This window comes from Balearica regulorum, chromosome 2 (genome assembly GCF_011004875.1).
Source record: "Balearica regulorum gibbericeps isolate bBalReg1 chromosome 2, bBalReg1.pri, whole genome shotgun sequence".
Classification (NCBI taxonomy): domain Eukaryota; kingdom Metazoa; phylum Chordata; class Aves; order Gruiformes; family Gruidae; genus Balearica; species Balearica regulorum.
The window spans coordinates 136,339,162-136,357,761 of NC_046185.1; the positions used below are offsets into that span (position 1 = coordinate 136,339,162).

The 18,600-nt window shown below is 38.3% G+C and overlaps 1 protein-coding gene across 1 annotated transcript in view; it reads left to right on the top strand.

Annotated features, from left to right (window-relative positions):
- The window catches only part of AGMO (alkylglycerol monooxygenase), a 196,100-nt gene that overhangs the window by 16,524 nt on the left and 160,976 nt on the right, over positions 1 to 18,600 (top strand). Inside the window, 1 exon segment of the mRNA XM_075746077.1 lies at positions 5,788 to 5,939. Within this exon segment, the coding sequence (XP_075602192.1) occupies positions 5,788 to 5,939 (152 nt within the window).

Genomic DNA, 18,600 nt, shown 5'->3' on the forward strand with positions numbered 1-18,600 from the left:
TAAGTAAACATTTGGAGTACACTTATATGGTGATATTTATACAAATATTGAAAAGTCAGGTCCGTTGCCTCACTGAAGCTGATGTTCTAGAATCTCCCAATATTGTGTGTCCTGAATTTACTGGAATAGAATTTACTGCCTAGTGTGCTGGGCAGGTATAAATAGGTCTAAATTAAGATAACTTCCATTCTCATAAAGCAAATAGAATAAACCACAATGCCAGAAGCTCAGCTCTAGTAAAGTTTTTAAACTAGGATTTCTAATCTTTTAAAGATCACATGTAATGAAATTTACCAGAAGACCTTGCATAAACTTAGGGCAAAATGTTACTAATATGGATTATATCACTAAAGGCAGTGGACCTTCTCATGAAAATATTTAAGTCGTGCTGGATCTTTAATTGATTGCTTATTTATGTATGAAAGAGCAAAGATAAACAAGTGACTTGTATTATATAGGAAGGACTTGGATTTAATAATGAAAAAGCTTAATGCTGACTTTTTTCTTTTTCTTCCAAAATCTGTTATTTCATGTTTTATTCCACCCACTACTGTAAATTAATATTAGTGTCTTAAATTAGAGGATAAAAAATGAAGTGCAACAGGAATAGGTTTGGTGAAGAAAAGATCAGCTCTGTTAGACAAAACGTTATGCAATGCTGCGTACAATACAGCTAGTAGGGATACCAAACTCACCTCCATTTTCCTTCATTTTGCATTTGATAGCTTTTTTTTCTCCTTGAGGAAAACTTAGGATTTGCATTACTTAGGCTAAAATGCTAGAGAAGAAAGCCACACTGAGGAAGAGGAGAGGCTTTGATTCAGCTTTTGTGCCTGGTGGGAACATTTTCTCAAAATGTAGGTGCTATTTCCTGTAATCAAGGGCTTTCCAGAGCCTGATAATCATTTCCCAGCTGTATCATTTTGGTGAATTATTTTTTAGCCTTGGGTTATTTCATGACTGGTTTTGCATATTAAGAATGGGAGAGGATCATATTCATCTTGATGATAGAAAACAGGGAATAGAACTCCCACAGCTCCCTCTCCCTTTTCCTCCACCTTGTGGAAAGTTTGGCTTTGTGCTAAAGCGTGAAAAAAGCCTTGACTGCAGTATGTCAGGCATATTTCAGCTCGATTTGTGTCAACCCTAATAAGTCAGCTGACAAGGTAATAAATTGGGTGTCTGTTCAAGACCTGGCACCTGTACAGGAAATAAAAGGGGATTTCAGTTGCAGGAGGTTTGCTTTGTTTTGCAAATGGACCTTTTCTCAAGGCTCTTCTACCTCCTCCCCCCCTTCTCCTCTTTGCTGAAATCATGTTATCAAAATGTTTATTTCAATTGTGACTGGAGCCAGTTTTTCATCTGGAAAAGAAAGCTCTACGAGTATCTTTGGAAATGGAAATACTTATACTTTCCACTCTAAAACAAAGGCTTACAGAGCATTTAATTATTCATGTATCCTGCTGTTACATATATGGTCTGAATAATTTCAAATTATCAAGGAGAAACTGCCTTTGTTCAACATTTTGAAACTTTACATTCATGTAGTTTGAATCAGACTAGGAAAACTGAATTTATTTAACCCAGGGAAACTGTAGTAGTAATAACTCACTATTTTTAATGATAATATAACCCTATGACCAGGGTGTCTTAACATGTTTCCCTCTGTGTCTGACCTCCAAGGATGCAAGTCTGTTAAAGCCCTTGAGAGCCGAGCTTTTGTAGGTCCAGCTGTAGAGTTGTGTTTCTAGCTCAGGGGCCCCAGGTTGGTTCCCAGTGTGATGCGAGGTGGTGACTGCAATAGTGGAGAGAGCTGAAGCAGTTTCCTTGGGGTCTTCACTTTTGATACGCAGATCTTGCTCCATGCTCAGAAGAGAGACAACGGCTACTGTCTCTGACCCCTTTTCCCTTTTGGTGATTGTCCTGAGCACCATGGAAGAGGTTTCCTAAAACTTTAGTTTCAGGCTCTAAGGCTGATCTGTGAGTTGGAGGAAACAAAACGGGACCTTGTATTCTTTGAAAAGAAGCAGCTGCCTTTTCTTCCAATGGAATTTCCTCCGCCTTTTCCCTCCTTCATTATCCCATGGGGATCTACCAAAAGTAGATCTTCATGCCCACGTGGAGAGTTCATCTCCCAGAATTTCCTTCTTGGACTTTTTTAATTAGAGATAGTGGTAATCTGACCCAGTGGAAAGAGAAGAGGGGAAATGGTTTATTAAAACAAATATTATCACCTTTGAGTAAAGTGTGTATGAACTTTAGAAACAAGGAGACAAGAACACTCTCAAGTCAAAACAGTTGCCTAAGTGCATACTTTGCACATAATAAGAAAATTTTCAGCAGAAATGTTCAAAATCCAAGAAGATAAATCTATGCAATGTATATAATAAGGTTTTCTATATAGTCTGTTCTAGGATTTATTAGTCCTTATGCAGAGGATTTGACTAGATGACAAAAGTCTTACCTATCTGCTTCTGTCATGTTTATGGTTAAAAATTAACATTTAAATGAGGAAAAAGTGTTCTTAGGTTCTCTTCAGTATTTTCAAGAAGTGAAAATGAAACTTGAGGGAGAAAAAAAGGAGCAATATAAACCTTTAAAACTCCAAGTGAACTTTCAGAATCATAACTGAATGCAAGCTCTGGACTTTCCTATCTATCACACTGTAAATTTTTAAAAAATACTTAGCTAAGCAACTCTTCTTTCTCCAGCATAGCATAGCGATATGATGGATTACTCTAAATTAATTACAGTAATCAGCTAGTCTTATGTGCTGTAGAGTTGTGATTCAAGCATGAAGGAAAGAATAAGCAAATTCTGACTTGTACAGCAAATTACATATATAAAAAATATGTTGCAGGGTTAGCTCAAGTTTTACACCTTGGCCTCAGCCTGTGGGGGGAAAAAAAAAAAGACTCGAGGGTGAAATACTGAAAGCTGATCAAAAATGGAGGAAATGTACCAGTTCACAGATCTTTGGATGTACTGCAAAAGCATTATATGTTAATAAAAGCAAAAGAATAAAGTAAGAAAACAGTACCTAATAATAACTGATACTCTATGTTGCAAGAGGTGTTTTAAATTTCCTGGTCATTGAAAAGATGTTAAGAAATGCCCATTTCTTTGTGTTTGAATAATATCAGCTCCCTTCTGACCTGTTGTGAAAGGGATTGAGAATTTATACTGAACTTTACAGATGCTTCATGAGATGAATTGCAAAAATCTGGTTGGATACATATAATCTTCTTTAAAAATATTTATAGAACACAGCTCTTATGAAAATTAAACATGTTCCAGGTGTGTATGGTCCAACTTCTGGGCATAGCTAAGTTGTTTTTGAACTTGTAGGTACACCTGTCATTGCTAGTCAAGAAAAATTCTTCATTTGCCAGCCGCTGAAATGAAACTTCATGGGTTTTGTTGTGTTTTGGTTTTGTCCAAGAGATAAAACTGGGATGATTGCAGTAAAGGTAGGAATGAGTTGCAGATAAGATGTGGCAGCTGGCTGCGGCAAAGATATTGGTTCTCCTCTTCCCAAGCAAGAACTCCTTGTAATGCTTCAGTTTCTCAGGATAAAATGGTGGATGTGATACTATTCTGCTTGCAGGCTAGTATTGGGAGCTCAGGATTTTCAGCTTTGTTCCTCATTGATAGAGAAGCTAGCAGCACAGAAGCTTAAGGTGTTTTCTTCTAGCCTTATACAAAACACTGTTATGGGAAGAGGTGCTAATGCCAGAAGTAGAAAAGCTCTGAGTGGATGTATCTGCAAAAATATGGAGGTGACCGCAAAGTTCAGTCGTAGCATGGGGTATGGTTTGCAAACTGAAACAACCATGTTTGCTGAGGTTCTCTCGTGTTTCAGTGCAGCTACCCAAAAGTACAGGGCATGGCCGGACTGTTTTTGGAGATGTTTTCCAGGTGTGTGAAACAAGGCTTTAGAGGAGAAGCAGTCTAATATGTCCTTTTTCAATTTTGAAGATTCAAGTATTTTTTGTGGCTATGCTGTAAACTATATAAAAAATAATCTAACTGAAAAAAAGTGGTTTTTTTTTAAAAAAGGCAGGGTTTGGGAAGAATTGTCGTTGAGAAGCAACACAGAGATAAAGATGAGCAGACATGGACAGAGAGATGTATGGAGACTGGTTTCAATGTAGGGTGAAGTTCCAGATAAGACTAAATTGCAAGAGAGATGTTGGTCTGTGACAGTCTTTCAGCTGAGGTTTTGCAAGGCTGTGACATCTACATGCATTTTGTTACCACCTCTATTCAAGTAGTGTCTTGCAGGTATGCCATTTGCAATCTCCATTTGGAGTTCCCTGAATTTGAATCCCTCAGTCTTCCTTCAACCATGAATAGGATTTGTAGACTTCTAAAATCTTGTACAACTTTGCACAAAGGTGTTGTTCTGCTGATAATTCCTCTGCTCACCCCCCAACCCCCCCCCCCAAAAAAAATAGCAGCAAAAATTTCTGAGAACTAGATCAGTTTTTTCTGTGTGTAGATGATGGTGCTAATGATAATCTTATTTCTGACTCTTAAGCCCTCAACTGAGGTGCATTTAATCCATTAATATACAAAAAAGGGTATCTTTCCCTACTTTTCTTCTGCTTGCTGCTTTTCAGTTCAGTTTGCCACAGTCCCACAAACATTTTCAGCAACACAGCAAAGGAGGGTAGCAGGAGGGAGTATGAGGAGGCTGCTGCAAATCATGCTGTGGAGTACTCTCTTCTACAAAAATGCCAGTTCAAATATACATCAATTTGCAGCTGAGGCACCATTTCACAGTTACCCAAGTCAATTATCACCTGGTTCACCCCAGTGCCTACGGTTTCTCCTCTCTCTCATGCTGGGGTTAGCGCTTCCCAATCCATCGAAAAACTCATCTGGCAAACCCATTTTGTCTGGAGATAGCTCTGCCTCTGAATGAGTGAAATGGGGTGGGAGGTGGTGGGGCACTGCGGGAAGGGTGTGACTCTGACAACCCAAATTTGTATTAACCTAAACAGCTGTGGAGAGTTACTGCTGGATCTGGCCTGTCCATCCCAGAGCTGCTTTCTTTCTCCTTCTTCTGGTCTCAGTGCTGACCTGCATTAGGTCAGGGGTAGCTGCTCGCTCCCTGTAGTCCAGGAACTTGGCAGCAAGAAAAGCTGCTGTCTGGTGGCTTTCCTGCCTTTGCAAATTCACGATTTCCCCCCTCCCCCTCCCCCCCCATTTCTGGCAGTTCTGCCATTTTTTTCTCTAGCAATTGCCCTTTCCCTTCTTTTCAAAGGCACTGGGCTTTGTCTCCTCCTGCTGCATTTATCCTCTTTTCAAGTGAGGTTAAGCGATACGCTGAGCAGATTGAATATCTCACTGCTCCCAAAAGTCCTGTCATCTTCTGTGCCCTTCTTTACAATGGAAATAGCCAAGGTATTTTCATGTCATATATTAGTGTTTGAGCATAATTGCTGCTATCCTTCAGTCACTTCTGACTTGTGAGTTAGCAAGGATGGGTTTCTTCCAGAATTGGGAGAACAGGAACACCATAATAACTGCAGAGCACAGGAGCGCTTCAGCCTTTGAGCATCTCTCATGCTACAACATGGGTGGTGTGTGGGTGAGGGTTGGCTTCAAAAAACCTCGCAGACCTTAAGCAAAGGTTCCACTGAAGTCAATAGTAGTATTACTTGACGGCAGTTGCACAACTTGGAGGTTGGTTTTATGTGTTACAAAAAGACTCCCATCTGATAAATGGTAAATACATAGTTGACAAAATTATTGATAAAACTCTTTTGATATCTCTTTCAGTGTTTTATTCAGAAGTATTGACTTAATTAGTTATATCTACGTATGGAATAACTACAGACTCTTTGAACTGCCCTGGGACTCGCCATGGACATGGTATTTGACACTCCTGGGAGTGGACTTTGCATACTACTGCTTTCATCGCATAAGCCATGGTAAGAGTTAATGAGTTTTTAATGTATTAAACCACAAAATATATTAATTATTTATTAACAAAATGAGGTATTTGGTTTTGTTTCTATACTTATTCTACCCTAAATATATATAGCTGCTCTCTTTCCCAAGGATTAGCAAAGACTCACTTTTAATTTAAGCATGAAAAACAGTTTATACATCATACTCTGTATAATAAACATGATTTTGTGAAAAGGAGTATCATTTCAAAAGCAGTACCACAGCAAAAGTGAAGTATCATAGGAAAAAAAAAAAGAAGTACATAAAAATTTAGGGTTAGTATCCCTATATGCCTGTACGAAAAATATAGATAACTAGTTCAAAAGAACCTCATGGGTGTACAAAATGGAGAGCAGTAAAAACCAAGGTGGCCAAAATAATGACAGGACAGCTGGCTAACTTCATCTGTTTCTGTGTTTTTTTAAAAATCTTTTTAAACATTCAATATTGTTTAGTTGGTAAATGAATAAAAATGTTTCTATACTTTTTATATAGAGATATACGTGTACGAATATTTTAGAAAACCTGTCTGCAATTAACACTTGACAACATAAATGTGAGCCTTGCCTTGTTTTTTTAGAAGTATATTTTTAACCCTACTTGCTTTTATACATGAAAGAGAAAAAGCACAGTTTAGAAAGCATTTAACTTTTATTTATTTCAACAATGGAGCCAATATAAATCATGCCAGTCATTTCTATATATTGTGAAGAAGTAATAATATCTATCTCTATGTACCTGTCTCGTTACATGCTTCTGTTCTATAGTGACAACATATTTTTGCTCTAGCCTTTTATATCCTATCTGAAAATGCAATAACACTTTCTATCAGTCCTAATTTTGGGCCTGATCTAAAGTCCATAGCAATGAAATAAGAATCTTGTTGTTTAAGAGACTTTGGACTGGGCTTCTCAAGGCAGAGCGCCCACAGCTCACAAAAGCCGTGGGATCTAGTAACCATACTTTATGTAATGCGCTTTCAGAAAGGGAAAAATGTTTTGATGCCAATAGGTCAGAGGAATATATGGAAGTAGGTAAGAAAGGAGCCGGAGCTGCTACGGGGAGTGGGAGGGAGGAAGGGTCCCTCCCAGGTGGGGATGGCAGGCGGGCGGCGGTGAGAACAATGCAGGGTGGGTGCAGGGGGACAACAATGGTGTGGGGGGCTGGGGCTGGCGGGGGGACAGGGAGGGAGGCGAGGAAGCGGGGAGAGCTGGAACAATGCGGCAGGGGGGACATCGCGGCCGGGAGCTGGGAGCCCTGCGTGGGTGTACGCGAGACTGGGAATACGCTTCGCAAACAATGACATTAACAGTGCTGGCAGGGCTACAGCCTCAGGCTGAGAACTGGACCAGAGCGGGAGGCTATTCCTGCATTTTAAAATAAAAATAATTGCCTTCAAGTGTAAGAAAATCACTAGCCTGGCTGTGCTTTCACTGGAGTCAGTGGTAAAATTCCCACTGGCAGAGAAGGGAGCAGGGTCTGCTTTGTGCTCTCTAAAGCAATTGCAAGTATTTCTATTCCTGCAGTAACTTTGCATTTAGTCTCGTCTATATTTTTCTATATTTTGAGAGGAACATTGGGATTGCACACTTTGAAATTAAACACTCTAGCAGTTTTAGAATTAATGGATTTGAGCAAACTGCATAAGAAAATACTGCTCTTGTCTTAAGAATGTCAGTGCTCATCTGTTCTATAAATGTTAATTTACTCTTCGTCAGGTTACAGAACTATTGTTTGCTGTTAGGCCTGTGCTACTCAGCAGGAAACTGATGCAACGTGCACTTGAAATGGTGATTTTTAACTCAACCAACGCTCTTTTCTCTGGTCAAGCAATGATGAAATCCGTAGCACGGCAACACAGCTGCGAAAGTCGGCTGCTTCGGAGGTTGCTAAGGGTATTTAAGTGTAGGAGATGCTTTTGAAAAATAAAATGTGAAAGGTACCTTTGCACTTTGAGAAGCCAGGGCACTGGAACAGTCTCTGGTACAAGTGGACAAAACACACCCTTGCACTTGAAAGCGACAGGGCCTGGTGATTCAGGCTTGGATCCTAAAGTGAAGTTAAAAATTAATAGCACATGTATATCCCAGGAAATTCAAGCTGTGTGGGCTTATGTGTGGGGATATAAATAATAGCGCTAATTGTTTCAAACTGGAAAACTAAAATTCAGACACATTTTGCAGTTGTTTCTTAATACTTGACATAATTTTGATACAAAGAATCATCATCATCATCGTATAGCTTTTCCTGTCTCCAAGGAATAATTTGATAACTCAAACCCCTGGCTTTTTACTACCTTATTTCATCTTATCCATGCAATAATTGGATTGTCCATTCTGCTATTTATTCAAATAGTCTGAATCATTACAAATTTTCAAGTTTATTCTGCAGCAGAAACTCTACTATACAATATCAAGTTTTTAACCAGCACTTTGGAAGCTATTTTTTCCTCCATACTATATGTGTGTAATAGCTATTATCATAAACTGAAGTTATACAGCAACAAGAGGAAGTATTTTTAGGTGTGATCTCATTTTGCAGAGGATAGAGTTATTCTAAGTATGTGCTTGTATTTTCCATTGTTTGCAGTAGCCACTAAAAAGTTAGAAAATAAAATGTTTCACCACTTATTCCAGCATTCTTCTGGGCTTGGTCCAAAAGCTATGGCAGTCAGTGAGAGTACTTAGTTAACCACTGCTTTTTCTTCTGGTGTTTTTAATGAATTTATAAATCAATGTAACTTTTCCCTTTGTTTCAGTAAAAACACCCGTTACGGCTGTACTAATAAGGAAAGTAAGCTGTAAAATCACAGGTTTTATTTTAATTTTTTTCAGGGAAGGATATGTGTGGGTTTGAGGGATTTTTACCAGATATTTTAATCTAGCATATACAGATTACTCCTCAAGTTTCCTCTCCAGGTGCAGAGTCCTTGCAGAGTTACTCCTGCTAGAAAGGGGGATTTGGCAGTCCCAGAGCAGTGCCGTGGTGCAGCACACCCCTCCCCACGCCCTAGCCTCGCGGATACTCCTGTTGCAGACATATGACAGCGGCAGTAAGGAATTTGGAGGCTCTGTAAACTAATTTCTTCAGCAGCCACACCTTTTAATCAGGGGAGGAAATGTAGAGACTTCCAGATACATGCAAAAACAAGAGAGACGGGCTCGTGCTGAGCCCAGGTCCCGGCTGCGGGGCAGTGGGGGTTTCGTGGCCGACCTGGGCACGGGGGACACCCCTGGGCTGAGCAGGGCCCTTGGCACTGGCTGCGCTTTCAATGCCATGCCCCAACGGGGGACAGTAAAAGTCCGGTGCGCTTTGGAGGGGACTAGTTTTTAATCTCCCCTTCCGGAGGGGTTGTGTCCTGCAGAGCAGTGTGGTTTTCTGTCAGGCAGGGGACCCTCCTCTCCTCTTTCAGGCCTTGGAAGAAGCTGTCCAAGTCTGGCAGCCAGCAGGTTTAGAGAGCCTGTCTCTTTTTAACGGCAGCTTCCAACACCTCTTCTTTTGTTCTTCTTTACTGCTGGGGAATTTCCATTGCTCCGGTGTCCCTCCCCTCAGACAACCTGGGAGAAGCGAGTTTCCTTCAGTGGGGCCAACCTCCGCAGCAGCTGCATTGTTCTGCCAGGGCCGTGGCGGCCCGTGTCAGCCGCTCACCCCCATTGTCCGCTGGCGGCTTCCAGCTGCCCTGTGGGATACGTGACACGGTCCCTGTCAGCGAAAGGTCGAGCCAATATGAGCTGATGGTTTGAGTTATGTGCAGACGTCGTAAAATAGACCTCAACTGATAAGTATATCCTCAGCAGATTCCCCAGCTGCTACATAAAACTTTGAGTTAATGGTGTGTCTCTTAATAATTCTGAGTTTGTTTATGGTGGATGAGAAGTAAGCCTTCTATTACTCCAAGTGTATTCTGGAGCAATGGTCTCCGAGCTTCTGATTCTCCCACCCAACGGGACTGACCTTTTGGCCAAGGCCAGCTTCTGAAGGGTCAGAGGAGAAAGAAGAAACCCCAAAAACTCACTTCAGCATTGTCCCTCAAAAGGCCATGCCTCAGATCTCTGGCAAAATGTCTCAACTGAGGGTGTTGTGGAGATTTTCTTTCCAACATTTCCAAGAATTGGAAGCTTTGTGAACTTTTCATCTCCTGTTTTGTAGAATTTTTTAAAAAGGGGGTTTCTTTTAGCCATGGCTTAAATTGCTTCTGCCTCTTCTCCCAGTAAGCATCGTTTTTTACGGTTTCATAGAACAATTTCTTCAGCAGCAGAGCTGACTCCAGAAGTTTCTGGCTGCTCTTTCCTGTATGATGCTACAGTTCACCACCCACTCAGTTCTGAAAAAAAGCCTCCAGCACAGACATTATGTGCATAAGATCACTGAAAGAGTCGATGTTAAAAAACAAGGCTGTTGGGTTTCTTTAATAATTCAACTCACTTCAGTAGTCATGAGGTCAGCTTAGCTGTTGGGCAGGACATGTGGTCCTGTGTAGTGGTCAGGGACTTGCTAGCACAGAATCTATGGGGAAACTGGAGACTTCAGAGAGATCAGAGAGGATTTTTGGGGTCAGTAGTGCACAGTCAGGTAACTAACTCATCCTTTTATAAGGAACCCGAGTGGATAAATTGGGGCAGGCAGTGTCTCAAGACCCATGCCATTAAAATGACTGGAATGGGCAACAGTAAAACCCAGTCTTATTCTTTCTGCTAATTGTATATGTAGTCTGCAATGATAATCCTAATATGTTATCATTTTGGACACCAGTGCAATGCTATATCACTGTTGGATAAGGAGATGAGTTTGAGCTTGCAAGCTTGTTAAAGGAAAAGACAGCAGGGCTCAAAGTCTCTTCACCATCTACATTTACTGATCATTTTTGGAGAGTGTATTCAAATCATATGATTATGCTATCTTTATTTGTCTGACCCATTCCTGCCTTTGAAGTGCTTCTTTCATCTGCATTTTATAATGTATTTGTCTGAAGTCAGTATATTAGAATGGACTTGTTAAGTAGAATTTATAATAAGAATTGATAATATATTGAAATAATTTTGGATTTAAAGGATTTCAGATCTATGGGAAATTAATTATCATAAAATGATGTCTGACTTTTGTTATTGGGAACAATAAAACAAACAAGGATTTCTTTTCAGGAAAATCTGTATTCCCCTAGAAATACAGTAAATGACAATGGTCTTTTACATGCCAAAGGCCCCATTTGGAGGGCAGAGGGGAGAGGGTTGGGTGGTGGTGGTTTTTTAGGCTTGTCCTTGCATGTGGGAAAATGCCACTATTTAGCTGACTAGAAATTCAGTGTCCTATTGATTATCTAGCATGAAAAAAAATTAATTCCACCCCAGTGAAAGATAGAAAAATTTGGGAACTGCCAAGTGACTGAAGGAAACTCTGCTCTTTTTCTTGTCACAGCTTGTGTTGATTGCAAAGGGAATTGATACCCAGCGATTAAGAGAAAAATATTTTCTTCTTGTGAATTTTAGAGAAAAACATTTTTTGCCATTCTGTCAGTTGTTTTTTCTTATGTTTTAAACAGGCTTGTGAGAGCAGGGTATTAAAATGCTGACTCTGCTTGCCTCACAAAAATAGCAAAAGCAATAGCTGGTTGCATATTTTCTGTTCTATCTTCTGATTGATTCTAGTCTAATACCTGCAGACAGCATAACATGAATTGAAAATAAATAGAGATTTCATGTGATTATGATTCATTCCCTGCCTTCCAACTCCACTGTAAATAAACTACATCATTTATTATTCCTATATGCTTGCTTTTATAACTATATCTTTTACCTTTCTCTTCCTTTTCAGAAATAAGAGGGGCTCCTTTACTATGTGTCATGTAACTTTCTGAGTGGATACCTAATTTGTAGAAGGCCATAGTCAACCATAACAAACAAAAATGTTGGTATTCCTTTTGATATTTAAATGTATGTTTTAGTTGAAAAAATGCACCTGAAAACTACCTCAGCTGCAATGAGGCTTCCTGACATGGAGTGGTTGAGGGTCCCATAAAATTATAGGAGCCTGCCGGTATTGTTTTCAGCTTGTTATTCAACTTCATAATAAGTTCCTGTTGTTTGAAACACTGCGATTTCTTGTATACTAGCAGGAATAATGTCCTGATACGGGGCGAGGTTGACTCATTTAGTCTGTTAAATTTAGTGGCACATGCAGATATCACAAGCTTTTTCCTGTTTTACTTGAGAAGCTGTGAGATATTAAGTGACTTTCTGAGAAATCTGTCTAACCTGAGGAGTTTAGAAGATGGGAATAAGAGGAAATCCACTGGAGAGTTTTTGTTTAAAATTAATTTCTGGATATCCAGAGGACATTTATGGGTGAACAGATTTTCTAAATATGTGATATGTCAGAGGTTGTTAAGAGCAATGATAATAACAAATCCACCAACAGGTTGGACGACAGACAAAGTTATCAGCTGTGGATTTTTGGCTCTCTGGAACTTTGGCAGTAGGATGTACTCCAGAGTAGCAGTATGATGTAGTGGAGGGTAGGACATGGCTTATTGCTACAGGTGAGGAATTAAACTCCATGGGTTCAACATCTAATCCAAGAAGACATAAGCTGCTTATCTTTGGGTGATGGAAGAGTATTAGGAGAAAAGTCACTATGCATGATTCTTGTAGTTTTTCTGTAAATATCTGGTAATTGCTTTTCTTTGCCACAGGATACTGGGATACTGGAAGACATGGATCTCTATGGTTGTTATGAATTAGGCCTTCATACAAGTACAAAAGCAATTATTTTTTTTTGATGGTGCCACAGACAATATATCTTTTACTCTTAAATGTCGTGAAATATGTATTCATGAAAGTGTGAGCTGACGCTATTATGACTCAATTTTTTATACCAAAAATTCAAGTGGTAATTCCGTCCCCTCTCGGCACTGTTTATATTTTCTCAGGCTCCCACCATCAAGAAATCTGGCAAACTCCCTGGTACAAAATGAAAAAGAAATGATATTCCACCATTTTACTTGTTAGTCATCTTTTCTCATGGCTGGGAAAGGGGCCAGCATGAGGTTTATACTCAAATCCTGCTTTGAGGATTTACGTAATATATCGTCCTTCTCGAGGGTCTCTATATAAGCATGCATTAACTAGAGATACCTATGGGTGTCTGGAGGGTAGAATCTCATCTTTTTCCTACCTGCAGTGCCTGGGTTGTTCCTGAGTGCATAGATGGGAAAAAGCTCTGGATCTGCTTGCAGAAAAGCAAGTTTGTAACATGCATTTACAGTAAAACATTAGAAAATGTAAAATGAATATCCTTAAATATTCAAAGCTGTGGAGAAAATCTCTGTTCTTTTTCATCTAAATTTTTCTTTAAAGTGGTAAAACATAAACTTTTCGAAGCTTGAAATAAATTCCAAAAGTCCTTTGTGAAATGGCTTTTCTGAGATCCCCAGGAAATGTGCACAGTGTGGGGATTAAACAGGTGGTTGTAGTGAAGCAACCGATACATTGCACACGTAGCTGTTGTGATTACAGTCATGCTCCTGACTATTAAACTAATCTGATAGAAGTATCATTGTGCATGAACAACTTAAAACAGTATCTTGTGGGATGAAGTGGGAGAAGAAAATTTGCTACGAATTAGTATGGGCTGACCATTCAAAGTCAGCTGTCTTCACACATCCATATCCTTGGCTAGTGCTGCCCTCTAGTCTGTGCGTGTGCATTTTAAGCAGGGGAAAAAAATAATCCCTTTTTAGTCTGAGTGGAGACATGAGTATGAAAGCATCTAACTCACTGTGCAGAGCAACAGTTCATTTGACATACTTTTCCAAGAGTGCTGCTGAAAACCAATGAAATGGTGCATAACACTTGTACTTCTTAAGGTGTTATAGAACATAAAGTAAAAAGTGATTTATCCGAGTTTTGAAGTGAACCTTTTTGCAGTTAGTGAATATAGGAGAGGAGAAACTAGTTCTTCTGCAATAGTTTGAAGATTTTATTTTTATGGGGTTTTACCTGAAAAAAGGTTTGAAATAGTTCTATTATACGCTATTTTGTCTCCTAAATGTTATAGGACCATCTTCAATCTGGTGTCTTCATAAGTTGAAGAGAGAAACTGTATGTTTGGAAGTGCAACTACTTGTTCTAGGAAAGCAGTCCAGCTATGTCTGTCTTCTCCTACTTTTTTGTTTCTGTCTTAAACTTTGAATAGGTATCTTATGCTAGAAAATTATATTTAGAGTAAGTGAAAACCCACCTGAGCATATATATTCTTGTTTCCTTTGACCTACTTTGAAGCCCTGTTACTTATTTCAGCTAAAGGCATCTTCCTAAATTAGAAACGTAAAAATGCTCACAAATATCTATTTCCTGAATAAGCTGCACACAAATCACTTGATCCAGGCTCATTTTAAACACATTTATTTCCTAAACCAATTGCAATGACTTTGGAGGTGCAAGCTCTTGGTTTCTGATACAATACTTTGCACGGTGTCTTGCTAGAGAGCATTGTCCTGAGCTGGAGGGATGTTCGAAGAGGGGCAAGGTTTACTTTTATGTCCCTTCCATGTCTTGCCAACCTATTGAAATCAGCAGATCAGCAATAAAAGACAAATCTAACAATAGTTTTTAATTTGTGATATGAAAATGTGATTTTAAGGAATTAGATTTAAAGTAAAAGCACACATCATGTAATTAATCAAACAGCAGCAGTGGCAACTATTTTTTTGTCACTAAGTTTTAAAGTAGAAGCAGAGGCCTAGAGAAATAAAAGACATTGCTAAAACAGATGGCCCATTGAGATGCTTGTGCTTTTTCTGTTGCAAAAAGAAGTTGTTTTTCTCCTGCTGTGCTAGTAAAAATTGCCTGGTCGTTATTGCTCTGTTTGTCAGTCTGTAGTTTTAGCATGGAGAAACAAATGCACAGAACTCTACCTCTCTGCACCTCTGCTCTGAAGCAGCACTTTAGCTAATAGGCACTATGAAGACTTACAGTATTTTGCAATTTCAAATAGCTCTTTTGAAATTTCTTTTCCAACACTTTTCACACTGTGCAGAATTTAGCTTTGGAGCACCTTCACCGTCCACCTGCAGGGAAAGGTAAGGTGGCTCCTGGGGCACAGGAGTGTGTGGTTCTGTGGCTGGGGGATGCAGAGCAGGAACATGGACCCAGCGCTCCTCCTGGGGAGATGGGCATGCACTTCTGTTCCTCAGTGGGAATTGTTAAAAACTTCTATTTCTGGAGTATTAGGACCAAGGGTATATCACAAATATCATTGCTATTTCCATTTCTTCCAAGGACACATATTCTTTATGCAAATTTTCCTGTAATTTAAAGTTTTTCAGTGTATTTTTCCATCAATGCATGTGTATTTTATGCATGTGTATTTTATGCATGTGTACACAGATTCTTAAAAAATTATATTTGGTATCAGCTTATGTGACTGAAATATTTCCAAGTGCATACAACTGATCATTTCAGAGTTAGCTAAAATTTAAAAAAAAACCACAAAAAACCCCAAAAAAAACCCAAGAAAAAAAGGTTGTCTATTGCTAATTGCACCCTCAGTTTTACTGACTGATGTGCACTCCTTACAAGGAATAGGTGCATGATTACTTGCAAATTTGAAAAGGGTATTGGTTTTTTGCTATGAGTAAGAAATTTAAAAAGACTTTTTAAAGCAGACTAAAAGTGCATTCCACCCCAACCCCCAACCGGCAAGCTGTTCCTTTCAGGATATTACTCAGATTTCTAGAAGCTGGATGTCTGTAATAGTTTTCCTTGCTTGCTAAAAATCTAGTGAGGCCATTACCATTTAAAATACTTTATTATACAATGCAAGATTGGCAATTAACATTTAAAGTGTGTTTGGAGCAGACAAAACGTTATTGTATCTGGACAATGTTCTTTGCATGTATGTTTCCTTCCATGCATCTTTATTGCCTTAATTAAAGTATTTGAACTGCCAAAAATGCTTTTTTGAGTGTAGGAATGGCAATCTTTTCTACATCACACTCTATCTAAATTGATAGCATGCTGGTGGAAGGTGTAACTTAACAAAAATTACTAACCAGATTTTTTGCCTTTTTTTTTCTTTTTAATAGCTGGAATTATCAGTAATTCCTTTTTTGTCATATCTTTTTTTTTTCCAACCAAAGATATTTAAATAACCTACAGTATTTCTCAATTAGTTTTTCTCAAGAATCAATAGTTGTCAAACCTGAATAAATTCAGCAAGGTTAAATGTTTTAAAAGTAAAATTCGTTTTTCAATCTTAAAAATGAAGACATGGTTTAAATAAACATCCTGTTGCAAGAAGATAGCTGCAATGTTCTCATGTATAAATCTGTATGAAAGACAGATATCCCAAATAAGAATCACTTGGCTGTTACTATGGTATTCATAGTTGGCATTCTGCAAAGCATTTGGATTTTAGCAGTGGATGTTGACCTCTGGGCTACATGGGAACTGTAGCTAAATGGGGTGGCTAAATAGGAACTGAAGTATTCAAAAATTGTATTTCTGTTTCTGGTAAACAAAAATTGTGAATAATCAAATCATATTGGCATGTATGCATGGGGAAGTGCAAGGTTTTGTAGGGTCCAGGAGAAGGACTCTTGATTCTACCTAGTTTTTAACTTTCCAGAAACTCTTACAAACTTTTCTTCTGAGGAAAAATCCACGATCATGCTCAGCCTCTCTGATGAGGATGAGTAAGTGGCAGTAATTACGCAGACTATCAGTGAAACTGGGGGGGCATTGCTTCAGACAATGCTGAACAACCTGTGCACCTGACCTTGTCGAGCATGGGTGAGATTTTCCATTGTTACTTTTAACTTTAATAAAGTTAGAATTTCATTCTATTTAATTAAGGTATATCACAAATATCGCTGTCATTCTAAGAAGACCTTGCTGTATTATAGCTGTAAGTCCAGCAGTGGCAAAACTATTGCTAAGTATAAAAAGGGAAGTGCAGACTCTCAGATTGTAATAAGACTATGGCAAGTGATGTGTTTTCACAAGGAATCATTTCAGAAATCAATGACATCATGTTCATGCTTTCCATTAACTAGAAACTGGCCTATTAAAATTGAGACAGAAAAAATATGAATTTTTTTTTATTATTCTACAGCACAGTGGTGTAAGGAAAGTATATGTTTTATATATGCATCATACATTTTAGATGCTTTTATGTTTTTTTTTATTTTCTTTGAAATTATAGTCACTATTAACACATATAGATGCTGAGATTCTAAAAAATTTGTAGTCATAAAAATAAAACCTTACCTTTTTTTCAGTAAAGTAACCTATAAGATGTGACAAAAAGGAGTTTTCACCCAAAACTGTCTTTTAATTTAATAAACTTTTGACTGGAAATTACCTTCTGTTTCAAAGAAGAAAGTAAGTTTTTGGTTTTGTGGTTTGTTGTTGTTTTGTTTTTTTTTTTTTTAAAAAAAGGAACTCTTCCTGAGTTGCTTGTTGCCTAGAAGTGATGTGAGGCAGGAATAAGCAAACCTGTCAAAACCAGCTCTCAAGTCTTTCCCACTATTTTTGGCTTTGCTCTTTTGGTCTCTCTTATCCACTCGTTCTATCATGAAATTTTAAATGGTTTTTTTGGTACTTATACATATATTTTATTTGTTGATTTAAAGTTGGAAAATAAATCTAGAAGTATTATGGAGAAAAGGAGAATTAAGTATATAAGCTGCTTGTATCATTAGCAGCTTCCCTTGTACCATACGGTTAAAATTAATGTGAGTCATGAATGCTTTGCAGCATTCCTATGGGACAAATGGCAGCGTGCAAAGTGCCCACAGTACACATATGAAATAAATTCATACTAAATGACAGAATTTTAAGAAGACATAATAATCAATTTTTGCTCTTTTGTCTTTAACTTAGAAATTATACCCATATTTAACTTCTCTTCTAAGAGTGCTTCAACTTCACCAGGCAGAGTTAAGTCGGAAAGCATGAAGCTGGTTCAAAGAAATAACAAAGAAGTGAATGCAACCTCAGCTAAACAACAGACATCAAAAAAACTCATTGCGTAGTTTGAATTCTTGATTTCTTGTCCAAAACATTCTGCTAAGCAATTTCAGGTTGGATACCAGGATGGTGATGTGGAAAATTTAAAGTCAGCAGTAGCATTAAATTACTGAATAGTAAGAGAAACTACACTCATAATTAGATAGATTCAGAAATGTTTAACATTTTCCTTTGCTAAATATGTATCTTAATACATTTGAATTTCTTAGAGTTTTTTTTTTCATAGTTAAACTGCAAAGTGTTTTGCAAAGGAGATGAGTTTCATTATACCCCTCTGTGACACAGGGGAAGGACGACACAGGCAGATGAAGCGACTTTCCTAGAATAGTTGCAGGGCAAGGGACAAACTCGGGGTGAGGTCCTCAGGTTGGTGCCTCCAGTCCAAAGGCAGTGTTTCCATTACAACAATTCTGCAAGTGAAAAGTTTTTTTTAATTTTATTTTATTACTTTTTTAAATGAATTGATATTTACATTTCCTGTTTTGTGACTATTTCAAATCTGAACCTCAATTGGCATAAGTTTTGCTGTATAGTTTATTCACAAACCAATCTATATTCTTACTTGTGATTTGAGTAGTTTCTTCTGGATGTATGTAATACTTAAAAAAAAGCCTGC